Source organism: Patella vulgata, chromosome 2, assembly GCF_932274485.2.
Source record: "Patella vulgata chromosome 2, xgPatVulg1.2, whole genome shotgun sequence".
Classification (NCBI taxonomy): Eukaryota; Metazoa; Mollusca; class Gastropoda; family Patellidae; genus Patella; species Patella vulgata.
Window position 1 is genome coordinate 45,403,700 of NC_065880.2, and position 17,561 is coordinate 45,421,260.

The window sequence follows — 17,561 nt, forward strand, 5'->3', positions numbered from 1 at the left end:
ATAGAGCATACTACACGGCGACTTTGGCGATCACGGAAAAAAACACTCTGTCATGTGCATCGTCATGTGACACCTGTAAATTCATTTTAATCGTCATCGCGTTGAATACTTCAATTAATATTGTTTTGTACATGATGATCAGGCGGTGGCGTAGCCGTCTTAGTACAACGCCCGTCGAGTGCAGTGCGTTTATTGTATTCTAAGTAACTAACTCAAATTGGGCGACTCTTGCATGTATAGAAAACAAGCTACGTGAGGATGAGTCCAAAAATATTCCAGAGAATTCTAAATATAATCAATCCTCTCATTACCAAACAAACAACCAAGATGAGACAACCAATAAGCTCAGGTGAGCGATTGACGATCACTTTCCGTTTTCTCGCTACAGGTACTGGAGAGAAAAAACGCCCATTCTAATTACCATCTATGAATCCTGGGACTATATCATTATTGAGTACATTGCTATATAGACGGAACAATCCACTCTGCCTACATGTATTCGACAGCTTATGCCAGAATTCCAAACTTAATTTCAGTTAGTTACTTAGGGCTAAATTAGATTACCCTAGTCACTTATACATGCAACAGAAAAAAATTCTGAAATATCTCGTGTGTGGTTATGTCACATGAGAAGAATAACCAAAAATGATTGGTTTAATAGGTGAATTTATTTTCTTCGTTGTCGCTTAACTTGTCGCCGAGGTGAGCACATTACATGATTTGATGCCGATGAAGCGACGACTTGGGCGATCATATCAAACAAGTCTGATAACGGCGACGAAATATCGCTTGCGATCATGTGCGCACACTAGGCGAGTTTTTGATTTTTATCGTCGGCGACCGAAATCGCCTATGTCGTCGCGTAGTGTGCGCCAGGCTTAAGTATGCACTGCAGTATTAATTAATACTGTATTATATGGTTTCAGATAGTTATATTGACTACACGGCATCTGTATCTAAATAGTTTAACTCTAGTACATAGTTGCGTATCTTAACTATGTATTATACAGTATCTCAAGTGACATCATCTATGTACTGTATTATACGCCATCAATTAGTTATTATACAGTATTAAATAGTATTAGCTAGGTACTGCTGTATTATACAGTACTAGCTAGTTCCTGTATTATAAGGTATTAGCTAATTACCATATTATACGGTATTAGCTAGTTATTGTATTACACAGTATTAACTAGTTACTGTATTACATGGTATTATCTACTTACTGTATTACACGGTATTATCTACTTAGCCAGTTACTGTATCATTATGTATTAGCTATTTACTGTATTATACGGGATTGGCTAGTTACTTTATTAAACAGTACTGGTTAGTTACTGTATTATACGGTACTGTATTATACGGTATTAGCTTCTTACTTACCAACGTCTTTCTAACGAATAAACATAATAAACAGCATGGTAACTAATCTGTTCTATGCATTTCATTAGAATGGTTTTAATAATATTCTTTAATAACCATGATTATTTTCTGTATTTCGACGTATGTGTTCATGTTTTGTTTATATTGCAATGATGGTAATCGTTTTAATATGTACGGGTCACTGTGACACTGTATATATCATAATGTATGAAAATAATTTCGCTGAAAGACCATAGTCATAAAGCCTGTTTAACCAATATATCATGGCGATAACAAGATTATCCCTTGTTGTAAAGCAAAAAAAAATAATAACCGTTCAGGAATATATACTAATATTAGCTGTTTACTTACCTGTTAATGTCGATACTGATAATGGCAAAGGTCAAAATGTCATTGACCAAATACCTATGTTACGAGTCAATGAAAAGGTCGTCAAGTAAATAAAAGAATAATTTCGGGGTAGATTTAATCCAATATGGATGTTTTCAGGAAAGAAGCCAAAATAATGGAAAATACTTAGTATTTTTGTAGTACACCTTTCATCTCATATGTCATACAATAGATACGATGAAAAGAGTTTGTAATTTTGGCATGGTGTCAAGCTTATTATCTACTATCAGACTATCGTGATGTAAAATGATCTATAAAAACATATTGTGTACTTCTTACTAATTACTCATCATGTCAGTATCTTTTCACTTTTGCAAATCGATTTAAATACATATCTACCTATACATCTATCGTCAGCCGAAAACTACATAACTCTTTCGTGTATTTCCGTGTATACATGTCCCAGAGTCACAGATTATCACGTCGCTTTGCTATAATAAGTGGGAGTGGCGAAGGGTAACTTGCATGCCGACCTGATACTGCTTTTGAATATTGTTATTTTGACTACTTTTTCTAGGAAGTCCAATCAGTTTAGGCGTTCTTGTTATGGACTTTATGCTTTATTATATAATATATTCATCGTTTACCGTGAAACAAAGAGTAGTGCAGCCTTACGGTTGTGCTAATAAACATAACTGCATGTTAGTCTCAAAATGACCAGACGTTCAAATCCAGTTCATAGAACGCGTATGCATTGTAGAACTACAATGGCTTCGAACGAATAGGATACCTGGGATTTGAAATTTGTCTACAATCCATTAAAGATACATTATGTAAGATTTAGATAAAGATCTGGTCATTATTGCTATAATAGTTCAAAATTAGGTAATCCAAAATGAATATATTGAAAATTTCATTCAAATTACTTCATTCTGAGCCAAGTTATCACTGTTTGTAGTTTTGACAAGATGTGTGTATTGATTGTGATTTATCGTAACCACGGTGCTGGTATATTCGAGGCTTAGCCTTGCTTCCCCATATTTAATTTAAATCATTAAATAGCCGAACTCTTCTAATCTGATTAAAATCTTGAGTATCCGATGGCATCGCGAAATGATTATGGTCTTGTCATCTTAATAAATGTCTAATTTATATAACATTAAAGGCCTAAAGAAAGGTCTGCAACAGGCAAATTTAGCTCTTAAATAATGTATCCTTAATATAAGCCCAATGAGATATGCATTTTTAAAGCGGTGCGCCATCCAGCGGAAAAGCAGACAACCATAACTGAATATGGTTACAGTAACCGGGTATTTCTTCTTTGTGTTCGATATGGGAATAAACATGCTTTTGGGGTCAGGATAGCGAACAACTACCGTTGATATTAAAGAGTATAGCCCAGTTTAGTCAAATGTTTCTTCTTTCTCGTTATAACCAGGTAGTAGCAAAATTGAATTAAATGAACTGGAATGGTTTAGTGTGCTTCTGTTCTGCTCCGACTGGGATAATGAAGACGAGCATGTAAATTGGGGGAAATTTTGCCCGGGCAGTAGCGCTACGGCCTACTCTTATATCGAATTCCAACTGCCAAGGTACCTTTTACATACATGCCAATTTGTACGCGGTCCCTCGGTTTTTTCATCCCATCCGAACGACTATTTTATACGTTGTCCTTTGCCGGGAACTCTGTTCTACATCACTGACAAGAGAGAACCACGCCGGAGAATTCCGATGAACAAAAAATAGCAGTAAAGGTACTCTACTTTAGTTGCGATCAATTTCAAATTTATGTTAGAACTGACTTCATATTATAAAAAATATTCAAATCGACATTTCTGGTGTAAATGGTCTGTAGCTAAGTTTTGTACACCATATGGACACAACAAAATGTTTATTCCAGGATGTATTTAAACTATTAATACGTTTTCACTTATATCAAAAAATCTTTCAGCAATTAAACTAGCTATATTGACAGCGGTGTATATATATTTGGCGTTTCCGTTTTATCGTTGATGAATGAGATGAGTAAACATGTGATATTTTATTTAACCATTGGTTAACCTCTAGCATCTTAAGTACAGTATATAATTCAAACAAATCATAAACAGATGTCTGGATACAGTAAACTGTTTTATCTTGAATGATTGAATATGTAATCAATTATATGTAATACTATATCATCCTTTGATTTTGTTTTGATTACGGTTAATTTAGGATAACACCATTTTTAATTTAAGAACATGTATCAAAATTATTGATAATAATTGATTAGATCCGTTTTATGTTATATGATTAGATAAGTAATTCTATTCGATTTTAATAATTCTGTAGATTAATAGTGGTATAGTATTTCTTTTGATCACTTTCAGTAGATCTTTTTATTTGATTTGATCTAACCCAACTGATTAATTTTCAAATAGAGTCACTATTGCTCATTGAACATGTCACTGTCTCGGGGGCCACGGTGGCTAAGTTGGTGGGAAGGCCTGACAAGGACAACTGTCTATAGTCATTCGGACGGTCTAAAAAAAACAAGATCCCGTGTACACATTGGCGTGCACGTAAAAGATCCCTTGACAGTTGGAATTCGATATAAGAGTAGGCCGCCGTAGTGCCACTGTCCGGGTAAAATTTCCCTCATAGCACACTGTATGGCGTATGCCCGTCTTCATTAGCCCCGTTCGGAGCAGAAAAGTAGGACGTTAAACCCCATTTTATTTCATTTCATTTCATGTCACTGTCTTACTAATAACCATGCCGGTGTTAGTTCCTTTGGGTTTTCAAAGAAAGTTTCTCCGCTATTAGTGGTGCAGAAACAGTGTCTATTCGATAGGATTGCACACACAGATGGAATTCGATGAAGAGTAGGCGGACATTTCCTTTAAAGCTCACCGTATGGTGTACATGTATATTCCTGTTTTCATTATTCGGTGCAGAAAAGTTGGACTTTCAACCCCAGTTCATTCCATTTCTAAAAACTAAGCCGTTTTAATATATTATTTATAGTTGGTTGTTCTTTAATTTAAAGGGCCATAACATCTGAATTATCTAACGATAACGTGCTGATTTGATTACTTCGGGTATGGTATATCGATTACAGATCGGTAGTTATTTGGGATTTGCGGTCCATTTGATGCGTTAGTTTTCGTTTATTGAAAACAGCTGAACAATTTATTGGTTACAACTCAGTACAATTTATATATGTCTCTCGACGAACAATAAACCCATTATAATATATTAATATATAAGTAAAATTGGTGTTTCGATTTTCAACATTTTTTCGTTGGGGGGGGGGGGGGGTAATTCTTTCTAGGACTGAAGCAGACAGCTGATAAAATTTAATCAGGCTTTAACACTTTGTAATAAATCTGACACTGAAACCTTAAATGACCAACTGTGTGTGGACGTATGTAGAGGAAGAAATCGGATGGGTATCGTGTTTTGAATAATATAATGATCTATATATTTTCCAGGTGGCTGTAGTTTACAGAAAAATGTATTTATAATAGATGTAACATTAACAGAGGGACGACAGGGTAAGTCATTGCACTATAGATCCCAATCCTATATTTAGTATTGTCCTCTGAGAAATTACTGTTTCTATGTGCACATGTTGAATAGGGAAATAATGTAACCGATTACATTTTAATACAACCTATCCCATTTCCATTCTCCACTGACTAATTACATGTACTACCAAAGTAAACATGTTGAAGAGGGTAATGTTTGTGTAATTACTGTTTCTATACCAATTACACATATTGAAGAGGGTACTCGATTTAAAACATAACTTATCCTATTTAAACACAACTTATCCCATTTAAACACTGCATTAAAACAAAGATATTCCAACTAAACACATCTTTATCGATTTTAAGACAACTTATCCCATTTTAACACAACTTATCCCATGTTAAGACAACTTATCCCTTTTAAACACAACTTATCCCAATTTAACACAACTTATCCCATTTCCTTTTGGACCTCCACAAACTGATGTCTATATATTATAAGAAACAAAAATAGATACCGACACGCTTTGATTATTACTTTTCAGGTGATTCTAATAACTACGAGAAGAGGTTCCTGGGATTTGCAGGAACTGCTGACACCATTAAGCTAGATGTAGAGCAAGATGACCCAACTGTAGATTTTTATTCAAATTTTAGAATTTTTATAGGAATAGCTGATTTTAATCATGGTTATTTAATACAGCGAACGGGGCCCGTAGATAGAGATGTAAGCAGCTAATGTTAAAATTTTCATTAAATTTCTGAAACCAAGTAATCAATATTAAAAAGCAAAATATATTCTATAGTCCAAATACATAATTTCCCTGGTGGTGTTGGATGGCCGAATGGTTAGCACATGCGCGCTGTATCATGAGGTCTGTCATTGAGTTGACTGGCGTGGTTCGATTCCCCGGATGTAGGTGACAAGGAGTAGGGTCGCCTGTCCAGTCTCATGGGTTTTCTCCGGGTCCTCCGGTTTCCTCCCACTGCTAAAGACCCCTACGCACAAGCGAATTATTGAAATAAAATGGAACCATGTGTTAGTCTCGAAACCTAGTTGTGTCGATTGGACGTTAAAACTCTCTCTCTCTCTCTCTCTCTCTCTCTCTCATAATTTCCTTGTATTAAGGGTTACAAAATTTCATATATAGAAATGAGCGATCCTTTAGCCTCCAGCGACCAGTTTAAGAGCAAAATGATCAATAGGAGTATCGAAGCTTTAGATGGCCATAAATTCCGTTAGTATTGGGCGATTTTACTCATTTCTGAACCGGTATAATGCCTTTTATTATGACTATTTTTTTTAAATAATGGGGGTTTAATGTAATTTATTTGTCTCCCATAAAGATTTTTTGAAGACTTTCCGATAAATATGAATTATTATCTTAAGAAATTTCTTCTTAAAATTGATTTACTTTATTAGGAAGTTTTAAAATCAAAGGCGCCAATCTCTTATTTTTTTCAACAGGGCCCAACATCTAAGTATTCCGATGATAATAATATATTAGAATATACAATCGTCTGTACAGAGCTAAATACTACAAATGTAAGTACGGTAATATGATATAATATAAATGAAATAAATGAGTCAGTAGTTATTCCAAGACAAATAAGTAATAGGTAATCAAGTCAACGACATTGTCGTTATTTTAAAACTATTTTCCTCTTCATAAAAGCTTCTCAAGCATGTTTATTATCTTGTCGAGTGAGATCTTGAATAATATTTTAACATAAATGTATTGATCTTTTTCAGAAATATTATTATCCATTATTAATTAGAATACAAGATTTAAATGATAATCCACCAGCATTTAGAAATGAACCATTCGAAATCTCAGTAAATAGGGTAAGTAAAATTATTATAATCTGCTAAAATAAAAAAAGGATTAATACCCAATTATCAAGTGATTATTTTGATTCCATATTTTATGGCTTTATTGTAGGCTACTGTTCTGGGAGCAACCTTAACAAGACTGGTAGCAACAGATAAAGATATAGATAGAAACCGCCATGTTGTTTATGGAATACAAAAAGGATCCGGTGAACTGGTAAATATTATTCATTTATCTATTCATCTGAAAGTCTGATAGGAATATGATCGTTTGTACGAAAACAAATCGTTTTGAATTGATAACCATCTCTGTTAGGCGTCGAGGGCATTTGGAAGTTTCTAGTGTTCTGGAAGGTTACATGAGCATTTATTATTAAAAGCCCAGAATTCAAAGATCTAACTAACTACCTGGTCGTTCATCGTTCTTTTTGTACCAGAAAATGAGCGCTGCTCCTCTTGTTGTTGTTCTTGGTCATGTTCTTCTTTGGAGCGACACTCTTCGAATATAGCTTAAGGCTCCGTCAATTTAAGTACGATCGGCATGATATGCTGCCACAATTCAAAAATGACGGCGATGATGCCATGCTGGTTTTCTGGTCTATATAGAAGAATCGTACGTTTTCTTATTAATTAAAGAACAGTATACATGTAATAAAGATGTCATATCTGTTTTGTTCTAGAATGATGCCAGTCAATATTTCCAGTTTGCTGTCATCTCTAGTGGTGCTTTATCTCTCAAGAAAAATATCAATATTGATGCATTTAAACGAGAAGGGATAACCTCCATGACTCTCAATATATTTGCAATGGTAAATATTAATTTCGAAAATTATGTGTCCTTCACCAACATCTTAATATACACCCTTTTCGTTGAATAATACCTTCTGTGGATTTGAATATGAGACCAAGCATATTGGTTCAAGATGGCGACTTTCAAAGGCATAAACAAATAGGTCGAGGTCAGCCGAGTGCAACAAACAATATTTGCTATACTTACTATATACTAGTAAGCTAAACTTAGACAAGAAAATAGGCGGTTACATTTCTGCAGATATTTCTTACTGGTGCTTTTTATCCCAGACAATCGAATTGTTTTAACATTAAACAATTAAATGTCAATGGATAAGGACAGATACATATAGCTATTTATAAACTTCTAAAATGTGGCAAAAAATTAGGCAGAGGTTACTCCTCAGTTCTGAGTGAAGAAATGTCCCTGATTTTCATGTTACACCCTAAGTGAAAAAACACGCCTGTTATTTAATGTCAAAATAGGATTAATTTTGGAATCTGTCTTGAAGTGGCATACACGTAGAATGAAACACCTGACTGGTGTACTATCATGGTTAGGTAAATCGTTATAGAGAGTTTGAACTTCTACGAGGTATAAATATACATGTGTTAACTTCATGGTATTTTCTTAGCAGCCATTTTCGTTAATCAGTAATCGAGCTTTGTTGCCTTCTGCTCCCTCACGTGGCAGTCATTCGGTACACACGAATCATTAAAAATGGATGATGACGTTTGCTGCGAAGGTGTAGCCTTCGAGATCTAACTCTGTATTGCATATCAACATTGTAGTCAGCAAAATGCGGAGCTGGCAAACGTTCAGTGCACGCCTTGTCTTTCCATTAACATCGACAGTAAATCAGTATTCCACACCCACGGCTTCATATAAAAGAGTAGAGTGTATCTACTTGTATTGTTTGATGTTTATAATATACATGTAGTGAGGTCGCATGTATCATCATTATACCTGCCTGTAATTTGGCTATTTAACTTAAGCTAGCTCATATTTCCTACTTATATAACTATATGTTCTCCATGTTGGTGATTCAATCCTACTACGGTGAGTTAATGATGAAGTCGCCTTCCCCTTGTCAGTGGTGCAGGAAATAGGGAGTATCATGGAAAAACGTCTAGCCTATTGGATGAGACGAACAACCAAGGTCCTGAGTATACCATTCGCAGCAAATTAATAATCCCCTAGAAGTTGCAAATCGAAATAAAGGTAGGCCATAGTGCCGCTGCCAGGGCAGAATTTCCCTTACAGACACAGCACACTACATGGTGCCTTACAATCACAGCACACTGCATGGTGTATGTCCGTCTTCATTAGCCCGAAAAGCAAGGGTTTATTCCCATTTAATTTCCGATGAATGATTAGATACACTTACTCTACATAAAGATATTCTATTAATATGTGTATATTGAAAGGTATCTATTTTGCTCACCCGATCCTTCTAGCCATTTATATCCCCAAAAATATTTATCTGAAGGTATGTATTGATGACTGCTATATCATGGCTAAGATGACATTGGTATAAATCCTTGGCATGTCATTCCACAAATAGGCGTTATGAATTTTTATTTTGATTCAACTATTGCTGATAGTCAAAGTATTTGAAATATCAAAATGGATACTTTTTTATTTTAGGACATGGGGGTCAAAAGTTTAAGAACAGATAGTTCTGTTAAAGTTAATATTAATTATGATGGACAGCCGATAGAAAAAGAAGAGGCAATACCAGTTGCAAGGGATAGAACACCAACGACAACAACAGTGGCACCTGTCTTTATATCTGGTAGGAAACCACTAGACAGAAGATATATGAATTGTAAAGAATAGCCAAAAATTGATCTTTATAAATCCATTACTATGGCCATTAAAGAACGGAATAATAAAGTATTTCGTTGTGAGAAAGTCATTCTGATGAATAAGATGTTGCTGATATTTAATTTTGTCGTCGCAAGCCATGACATCTCACATTCATTTCATCATATTTCAGGAAACTGTGAGTTAGTAGAAGGAGCAGATTTTGCTGATGGAAGAATAAAAGTTAAACTACCAGAAGTTATTTCGGAATCAGATCTTAATGGTAAATATGTCTGCGTAACGGTAACGTAGATTTGTTTCAACAGATGTATCCAATGTGTCATTATAGAAACGCAATAAACTCTTTTGACATCTAGACAAATCAGCGTTTACACTTTGAAAAAGAGAAATCAAAATTCCTCGATTTGTTAGTTTACCGACATTTGAGAAGCGAATGAACTTGTACCCATGTAAACATGAAATAATGATTGTCATTGATGATTGCTATTAAGTTTCTATCTTAAGGGTAAATATACTAAACATAATACTCATATATACAGTAGAATCTGTACGAGCAGCCACTCCTATTCAGCGACATTTCCTTGTAGGCGGTTACGATAAATTCCCCCCGTAGAAATTCTATTGTTTTATCTTTTTAATTAACGCGGCCAGTGGTCACTGTTTTAGTTATAATTTTACCAAAACATCGCCCCTTCAACGACCATTGTTGAATGATACCCTCTTGTCCTACTTCGTAGCACCTCCGCTAATCTCGTGATTAATAGTTAACTGTCTGGACCCCACCGATCAAGTAAAAAGAACTGTGAAAATAACAATAAACCCGGGATTATCTGTTAATTAATCTTTTGTTTTATTAAATGACAAACCCTGATCTGCTGATCATTGTTTTCACACGTAACGAGAAACATTATTTAATACTGATTAAATAAAGTATAAGTAACGACAAAGCCGGGTTTTGTCACGATCATATAGTATTTATTTTCCATTGCCACTTTGTTGCTATACAGAAGTTTTAGCGCCTCCTATATTACATACAGAGTTATACCCCCTGACATTCGGTGAAAAATTTAGCGATGAAATAAAATTAATTCAAGGATTTTCCTTACAAAAATGGATAAATATTATCGAATACATCACGATGGTAGACAGCAGTATCAATGTTGGTACAAAATGACACGTTTACATCAGAGATTTGAGTCAAAGAATTTTCGTTCAAAGCAAGTTTCAGCGACTGCCAAATTTACTGATGCAAGTATTGGTGTTCACAATGCATCCAAGCGTAAAAGTTACTTGACATCTGCACTAACAAACACTGAGATTTTATTAAGAGGTCACTTCAGTTAAGCAGTCAGTCAGGAAAATTCCCGTGTGCCGCTGCTTAATACATTATGCCAGAAACTAATTGATATTATACAAGGTTGTGTCATGTACCCTTTATTGTTTATATTGTATGTCAATGACTTTTTTTTAAATTCAGATCATCCATCAAAATACAGAACGTTTATTGGTATAGAGAACAAAGTAACAAACCTAAGATTAGAACCACAATCAAACCTTGTACAGATCGATTATCTCTCTAATGGACAAAGAGCCGGTTACTACATTCGATTTACAGAAGTAGTTGATAGAGATGTGAGTAGAATATGTTATAGATTCCCAAACAGACTCCCGAAAATAACATTGTACATCTACTCGAATCAAATACGTCAGCATTAGAAGTTTCTGCCTTAAAGATACATTATGGGAGATTTTTATAGAGAGTTGGCCATTCTTGCTATAACAGTTCAAAAGTAGATGATGAAAGAAGAATATATTGAAAAATTCAGTCAAATTACTTTATTCTGAACATAGTTATCATCGTTGTAATATTTGCCTAGAAATGGTAGCGAAATGTGTCTTCACCTTCGCCGAACGTTTGATTGACAGGCGTTAACTCCACCTACATATCTCGATTATCAAGTAAAGTTTTCAATGGCATACGGAAACGCTTTACAGCGGCCTCGCTAAGTACACTCTATCATTTAGCCTCGATCTAACTGACGTATTTTCATCAGGTTACCCCTTATTTGATTTAATCAATTAGTGAAATCCTATTTAAATCCGAGCTGTAGCCGAGCCATCCGTGGGTCTACAGAGTTGATTTTGGTCTTGTTGTTTAAATAAAGATCTAATTTATAATTTCTATAACATCTGAAGCCTAAATTAAGACTTGCAATAATCAGATTTAGCTCTTGCATAATGCATGTTTAAGGAAGGTTATTTGATATTTAAATTGGTCGAGTAATACACATTCCCAATTTTCGTTTTCTTTCAGAACAGTCAACATGCTGATGATGGTATACATGAATTAAATTTTAATCTCACTTGTATGTATGGAAATAGATTTGTGGTAAGTGATACAGTTTTGAAATATAGCTATTTAAAACCATGCACATCTAGCGATTTCATGTCAGTGACAAAACAAGAAAATTTTAGAATGAAGTGAATGTAAAGTCGAACATAAATATATTGATGATTGATATGACCATGTTAATTTATTTCAGATTTACCCGCTACATATCTTTGTCTCCGACGTAAATGATAATTCACCAGTGATAGAAGGCTCTGACTTCCAATTTGAACTGTATGATGTAAGTATTATAATCCCTACAGATTGCCAGTGAGTAAACTCAATGTGTAAACGGTTTTCATACCTGCCTCCCGGGATGTCAGTAAATATTTATACAAGGTGGACTAACAGTGTACAATACGTATTATCACTGATTAATCCAGTATGACGTTTGTTACCATGAACTGAATCACATTGTTACCTTTAAACGCCAATGAAACTCTGTTACTGAATAGAATTGTTATAAATTTACGAAATGATATTTTCTTTGATATTTGTTAAACGTTTCTAAAAGCAGAGGCACGTGTAGGAATCCCAAAATGTGAGATGGCGCAACGCACAATTAAATAAAAGAATTTAAGTATATCCCCACCCCACCCAACCTTAATACGCCCGTGTCTGGAAGCCCCAGTGGGGATGATAATTTTCTAAGTCGCTTGCATCTTGTACTTTTCTAACTAGATATGATTATTAAAGATACGTCTTTTAATTTTAAAGTTCATGCATCTGGTGATATTGTTGTTTTAAACTTATATTGTGTTTTATTTTTTAGTATTTTAAGGAATCAGATTTACCTGTTGTAGTATATGAATTATATGATCATGCTATTATATCTGATGCTGATAGTGGTGTTAATAATCTGGTGTCTTTTGGTATTGTTCCTGGTAACGGGGGTGTGGTACGTATAATATATGCATTGAAAAGCGGTAAAGTACAACTTTGTATGAAGCGACTTAATCTACATTAACGTAAAATAAAACTTCCACTTTGTAATTTGATAGAAATACAAATTAACGCATTTTGAATAAGAAACTGAAGAATAACAGAATCTTTTATTGAATACTACCTACCAAATATTTCCTTAATATATTTTTTCATTAATAAAAACAGTTGGTTCATCTTACTTTTTCTTCAGTTAGATGCTAGTAGATATTTTGTGATTGAGAATGGTGATATTAGTCTGACATCACCTGTTGATTACAATACTTTAAAATCATTCGGTTCAACAACTCTATTTATCAACGTATCTGTTTCTGTAAGTATATTTTAGTTTCTGATTTCTCTAGAATAAACCTGGTTTCCAATGGTCAGATATTGGGAATTTATAACGGTCAATATAAAAAATATACGTATGTAATAAGTTGTACTGTCCATTCAATACAGAATGAGAATAAATAATGAATCCTAATTAAAGGCCATGCCCTTTACGTTAACAGGATAGTCCAAAGCACGAAAATCAACGAAGAACAAGTTATCAGATTGTAGAAGCAACCATACTAAGGTCAACAACATTAGCTCCACCAACAACCCTAAAACCAACAGGTAAAACATAAGAAGAAACACAATTTATAAGAGGAAATAAATTTTTGAAAAAAATAAATGAAATTGATTTACAATGTCATATAAATATGTCAACGATTGTGTCTTATGGGAATAGCCAATCAATATCTTATCTAACATGTAATTATATCACCTGATAACACTTTTTGGTGTACTTTTGCGTCATTAGGACAAGTTATAGAAACGCCCCCCCCCCCCACAACCCTCATCTATACCTCTTCTTTAAGAGAGCTTGTACCAATGGAATAGCATATTTAGTAAAGGAGAGACGTTTGGTATGAAGTTCTACCATACATATACACGTTACTATAATATTATTCTTAAAGTGTATGATATTTTATTTAAAGCTGGGTGTAAATTAACAGATGAACCGTCATTTATTGGTGGAAATATTCATATCACCATGCCGGAAGCCAATACTGCATCAGAACTTGAAGGTAGGGTGTTATTATAGTAAAATGATAGTCTAAACCAGAGATGACTATGGGTTGCATAACGCATCCGAATTAATGTGGGAACAAATTTACACATGGTATGTAAAAGGTTGGCCACCCATGATTTAAACGGCCGTACACTTTAGAATGTACATAACACAATGTTCCGAATTGAACGAAACAGTCCTGATAACATAGTTGTCATTTGTTAATTTTTTTCACTCCATACTTTCTCCAAGACACCGCCATTAAATTGTGTTACTGACTCGTGCATTTTTCATTTTATATTTCAGATAATAGTGCTATTTATACTAAATATATAGGTTTAGATGATGGTGTACAGTTATCTATGATTAGTGATGGTGGTTTCAATCCCGATTCTTATTTTCAACTCATAGCACAAAATGGCCAGCAATATCTGACGATGATTCAGCCCATTGATAGAGACGTATGTGAGAAAACTGTATTATTTAATAGTTACGATTTAAATCATTCTTAATAGAAATGAATAACAGTTTGTCGAGTAGGAATGTGATTAGAAAATACACACTGCCCGTCATAAACACAGAAAAGCAGCATAGACACAGTCCAGAATGTCGAACATAACGTTGAAGTCTTGGAAGTCCTTCACAGAAATAATAATAATAATAGTAACACTATATATTATACGGTACCAATACTAAAAGTAACCAGAATGGCATTAAGAAAACAAAAAGATACTTGAATTAATCCATTTGTAAAAGTTTAACATCTGAACATCAAACGACGAACAATATTACACCGAACGATACTGATGATAATATGCAATTTGTTAGAATTGAAGTCTCTTTATGGCCTACGAAATAGTTAAATTGACTATTAGTATGACAATAGTTCTATTGCAGTGCCTATGCACTGTTGCGATGCTTATACTTATAGTACTGTTTTATGTAAACCTCTAGGTTGGTGACTCTGCTGGTTCCAGCTATGGTTTCAGTCAGCTATAAGTAGTGGCGATATTGTGTACAGTACAGAATGTGTTTATTATGTCTAGATCACGTGATACTAGTTCTTATTTGAAGAGATCACATGACTAACAAATCTTTATTATTATGGTATCTTTAAACATACATTATGCAAGAACTAAATCTGATTATTGCAAGTCTTAATTTAGGCTTCAGATGTTATAAAAATTATAAATTAGATCTTTATTTAAACAACAAGCCCAAAATCAACTCTGTAGACCCACGGATGGCCCGGCTACAGCTCGGATTTAAATAGGATTTCACTAATTGATTAAATCAAATATGGGGCAACCTGATGAAAATACGTCAGTTAGATCGAGGCTAAATGATAGAGTGTACTTAGCGAGGCCGCTGTAGAGCGTTTCCGTATGCCATTGAAAACTTTACTTGATAATCGAGATATGTAGGTGGAGTTAACGCCTGTCAATCAAACGTTCGGCGAAGGTGAAGACACATTTCGCTACCATTTCTAGGCAAATATTACAACGATGATAACTATGTTCAGAATAAAGTAATTTGACTGAAATTTTCAATATATTCTTCTTTCATCATCTACTTTTAAACTGTTATAGCAAGAATGGCCAACTCTCTATAAAAATCTCCCATAATGTATCTTTAAGATAATAAATGATCATTACGTATGTTTTGCAGGGTAGCAGTGTATCTGAGAACGACGACACTAACATGGTGGAATTTACTATTAAATGTAAAGAAACGGGAGCAGTAAGTTATTAGTTTTTAAATGAACTTTTCTTCAGACATGGAATCTAAAGCGTAAATTATTTTATTTTATATCAAATAATATTCTCAGTATAAATAACATGTGTAAATGATATTATTTTATATCAGATGATATTCTCAGTATAACTAAAAAGAGGACACTTGATATTGATATTGTTGATACACTTGTTGTTTTTTTTTTTTTGCAGAGTTTATATTTCCCAATACGTGTGGATATTGGTGATATTAATGATAATGCACCACAATTTGAGGATTCACCATATTTACTTAATGTAAATGAGGTAAGTCGTGTTATCGGTAAAGAAGTTTTAAATCTGCGACAGTCATCAATACTTCACCACATTTCAATTGTAACACTGTGAGTCGTCGGACAGGGTGTGATTTTATCACACATATTGTCATATTCTGCATGCCAGGTTTAATTATGGCTTTCCGTAAAAGGATTGTTTTTCTTATCCATGAATATAAATAATTGTTGATATATACATGTACATGATATGTTTGTAATATTATATTTGTCTATCAAAACTGGGTAAATGTATTCTTTCAGTGCACAATACACAGATATGAAAGTGATACTTTGACTGTTTGTTAAACAGAACATTACTTACATGTAGCTCGAATTTCTGTGATTGGCTGCTTGATTATATGTGATTATATGTGTATTGTATTATACATTGCAGCGTGCTAGTCCTGGAGAAATTGTTTATGGTTCTTTGTCAGCTACAGATAAAGATTCTGGTGATAATGGTGATATAATATATGCTATTGCTCCTGGTGATGGCAGTTCAGTATGTATAATAACCTCTCTTTTTTAACACACGTACAACAGTACTATATGGACCTTGAAAATTGAACCGATCATGACCTCATCGCCGTCGACATCTTGCAATTGTGACTCCATATTAAACTTCAATATTAATTTTGTTGACCGTACTTGAAGTGGTGGAGCCTTAGCCTTTTTTTCGAAGAGCGTCTCCCAAAGAAGAACAAGTTGAGTAGCCTTGGGGACTAGTTCCTGTTCCAAATATAAATTCTATTTTGAAACTACGGTAATTAAAAAGACAGTATTATGAAGGAGGCATTGGGATGGTTATTCGAGAATCATACATGTATTTAAATGATTTACAAAATAGATTTATATTTTATAAAACACTGTACATTCTTATGTTTCTAGGGTGATATAAGTAGCTATTTCAATATAAATCCAGCATCTGGTGAAATAATATTAACAAGACCACTTGATTTTGAATCGCTACCAACCCAGACATTTTTGCTAAATATTACAGCATCAGTAAGTTAATTTCTCAAGTACCTCCCTCCTCTTCCCGGAAGTAGCTCAGTGGCTCATTAACCTGGAGGTCATGGGGTCGATCCCAGTGTTGACCGAGAGAGTTCCTCAGTATTTTCCGGCATGGTTTCCCGTTTTCTGTGGTGCAGATGTTCTGATAAGACGAAAAACCAAGGTCCGTGTACATATTGGCGTGCATGTAAAATAACCATTGCCAATTGAAATTTCTAATAAGAGTAGGCCGTAGCGCCGCTATCTGGGCAAAAGTTCCCTCAAAGCACATTGAATGTTCTATGCCTATCTTCATTATCTCGGAAGGAGCAGAAAAGGAGGACGGTAAACACCATTTCATTTCATTTCCTCTAGCCCATAGTCATAGACTCGCTGTAAATATTTAGAATAAATCTGTTTATATAGAGCCTGGCCGTTGTTGGAGAATTTGAAAGAAACGGCAGAAATTCCTCCAAGC

The 17,561-nt window shown here is 34.4% G+C and overlaps 1 protein-coding gene across 2 annotated transcripts in view; it reads left to right on the plus strand.

Annotated features, from left to right (window-relative positions):
• The window catches only part of LOC126810822 (protocadherin Fat 4), a 40,553-nt gene that overhangs the window by 6,122 nt on the left and 16,870 nt on the right, over positions 1–17,561 (plus strand). For both annotated transcript variants that reach the window (XM_050536109.2, XM_050536110.2), the window contains exons 3-22: positions 5,187–5,249; positions 5,771–5,952; positions 6,694–6,771; positions 6,979–7,071; positions 7,169–7,273; positions 7,737–7,865; positions 9,494–9,641; positions 9,846–9,935; positions 11,151–11,305; positions 11,988–12,062; positions 12,217–12,303; positions 12,835–12,960; positions 13,198–13,317; positions 13,499–13,604; positions 13,970–14,059; positions 14,350–14,504; positions 15,712–15,783; positions 15,990–16,082; positions 16,485–16,592; positions 16,979–17,095. In XM_050536109.2, coding sequence (XP_050392066.1) covers positions 5,187–5,249; positions 5,771–5,952; positions 6,694–6,771; positions 6,979–7,071; positions 7,169–7,273; positions 7,737–7,865; positions 9,494–9,641; positions 9,846–9,935; positions 11,151–11,305; positions 11,988–12,062; positions 12,217–12,303; positions 12,835–12,960; positions 13,198–13,317; positions 13,499–13,604; positions 13,970–14,059; positions 14,350–14,504; positions 15,712–15,783; positions 15,990–16,082; positions 16,485–16,592; positions 16,979–17,095 — 2,192 coding nt within the window. The remainder of the gene's footprint in view (positions 1–5,186; positions 5,250–5,770; positions 5,953–6,693; positions 6,772–6,978; positions 7,072–7,168; positions 7,274–7,736; positions 7,866–9,493; positions 9,642–9,845; positions 9,936–11,150; positions 11,306–11,987; positions 12,063–12,216; positions 12,304–12,834; positions 12,961–13,197; positions 13,318–13,498; positions 13,605–13,969; positions 14,060–14,349; positions 14,505–15,711; positions 15,784–15,989; positions 16,083–16,484; positions 16,593–16,978; positions 17,096–17,561) is intronic.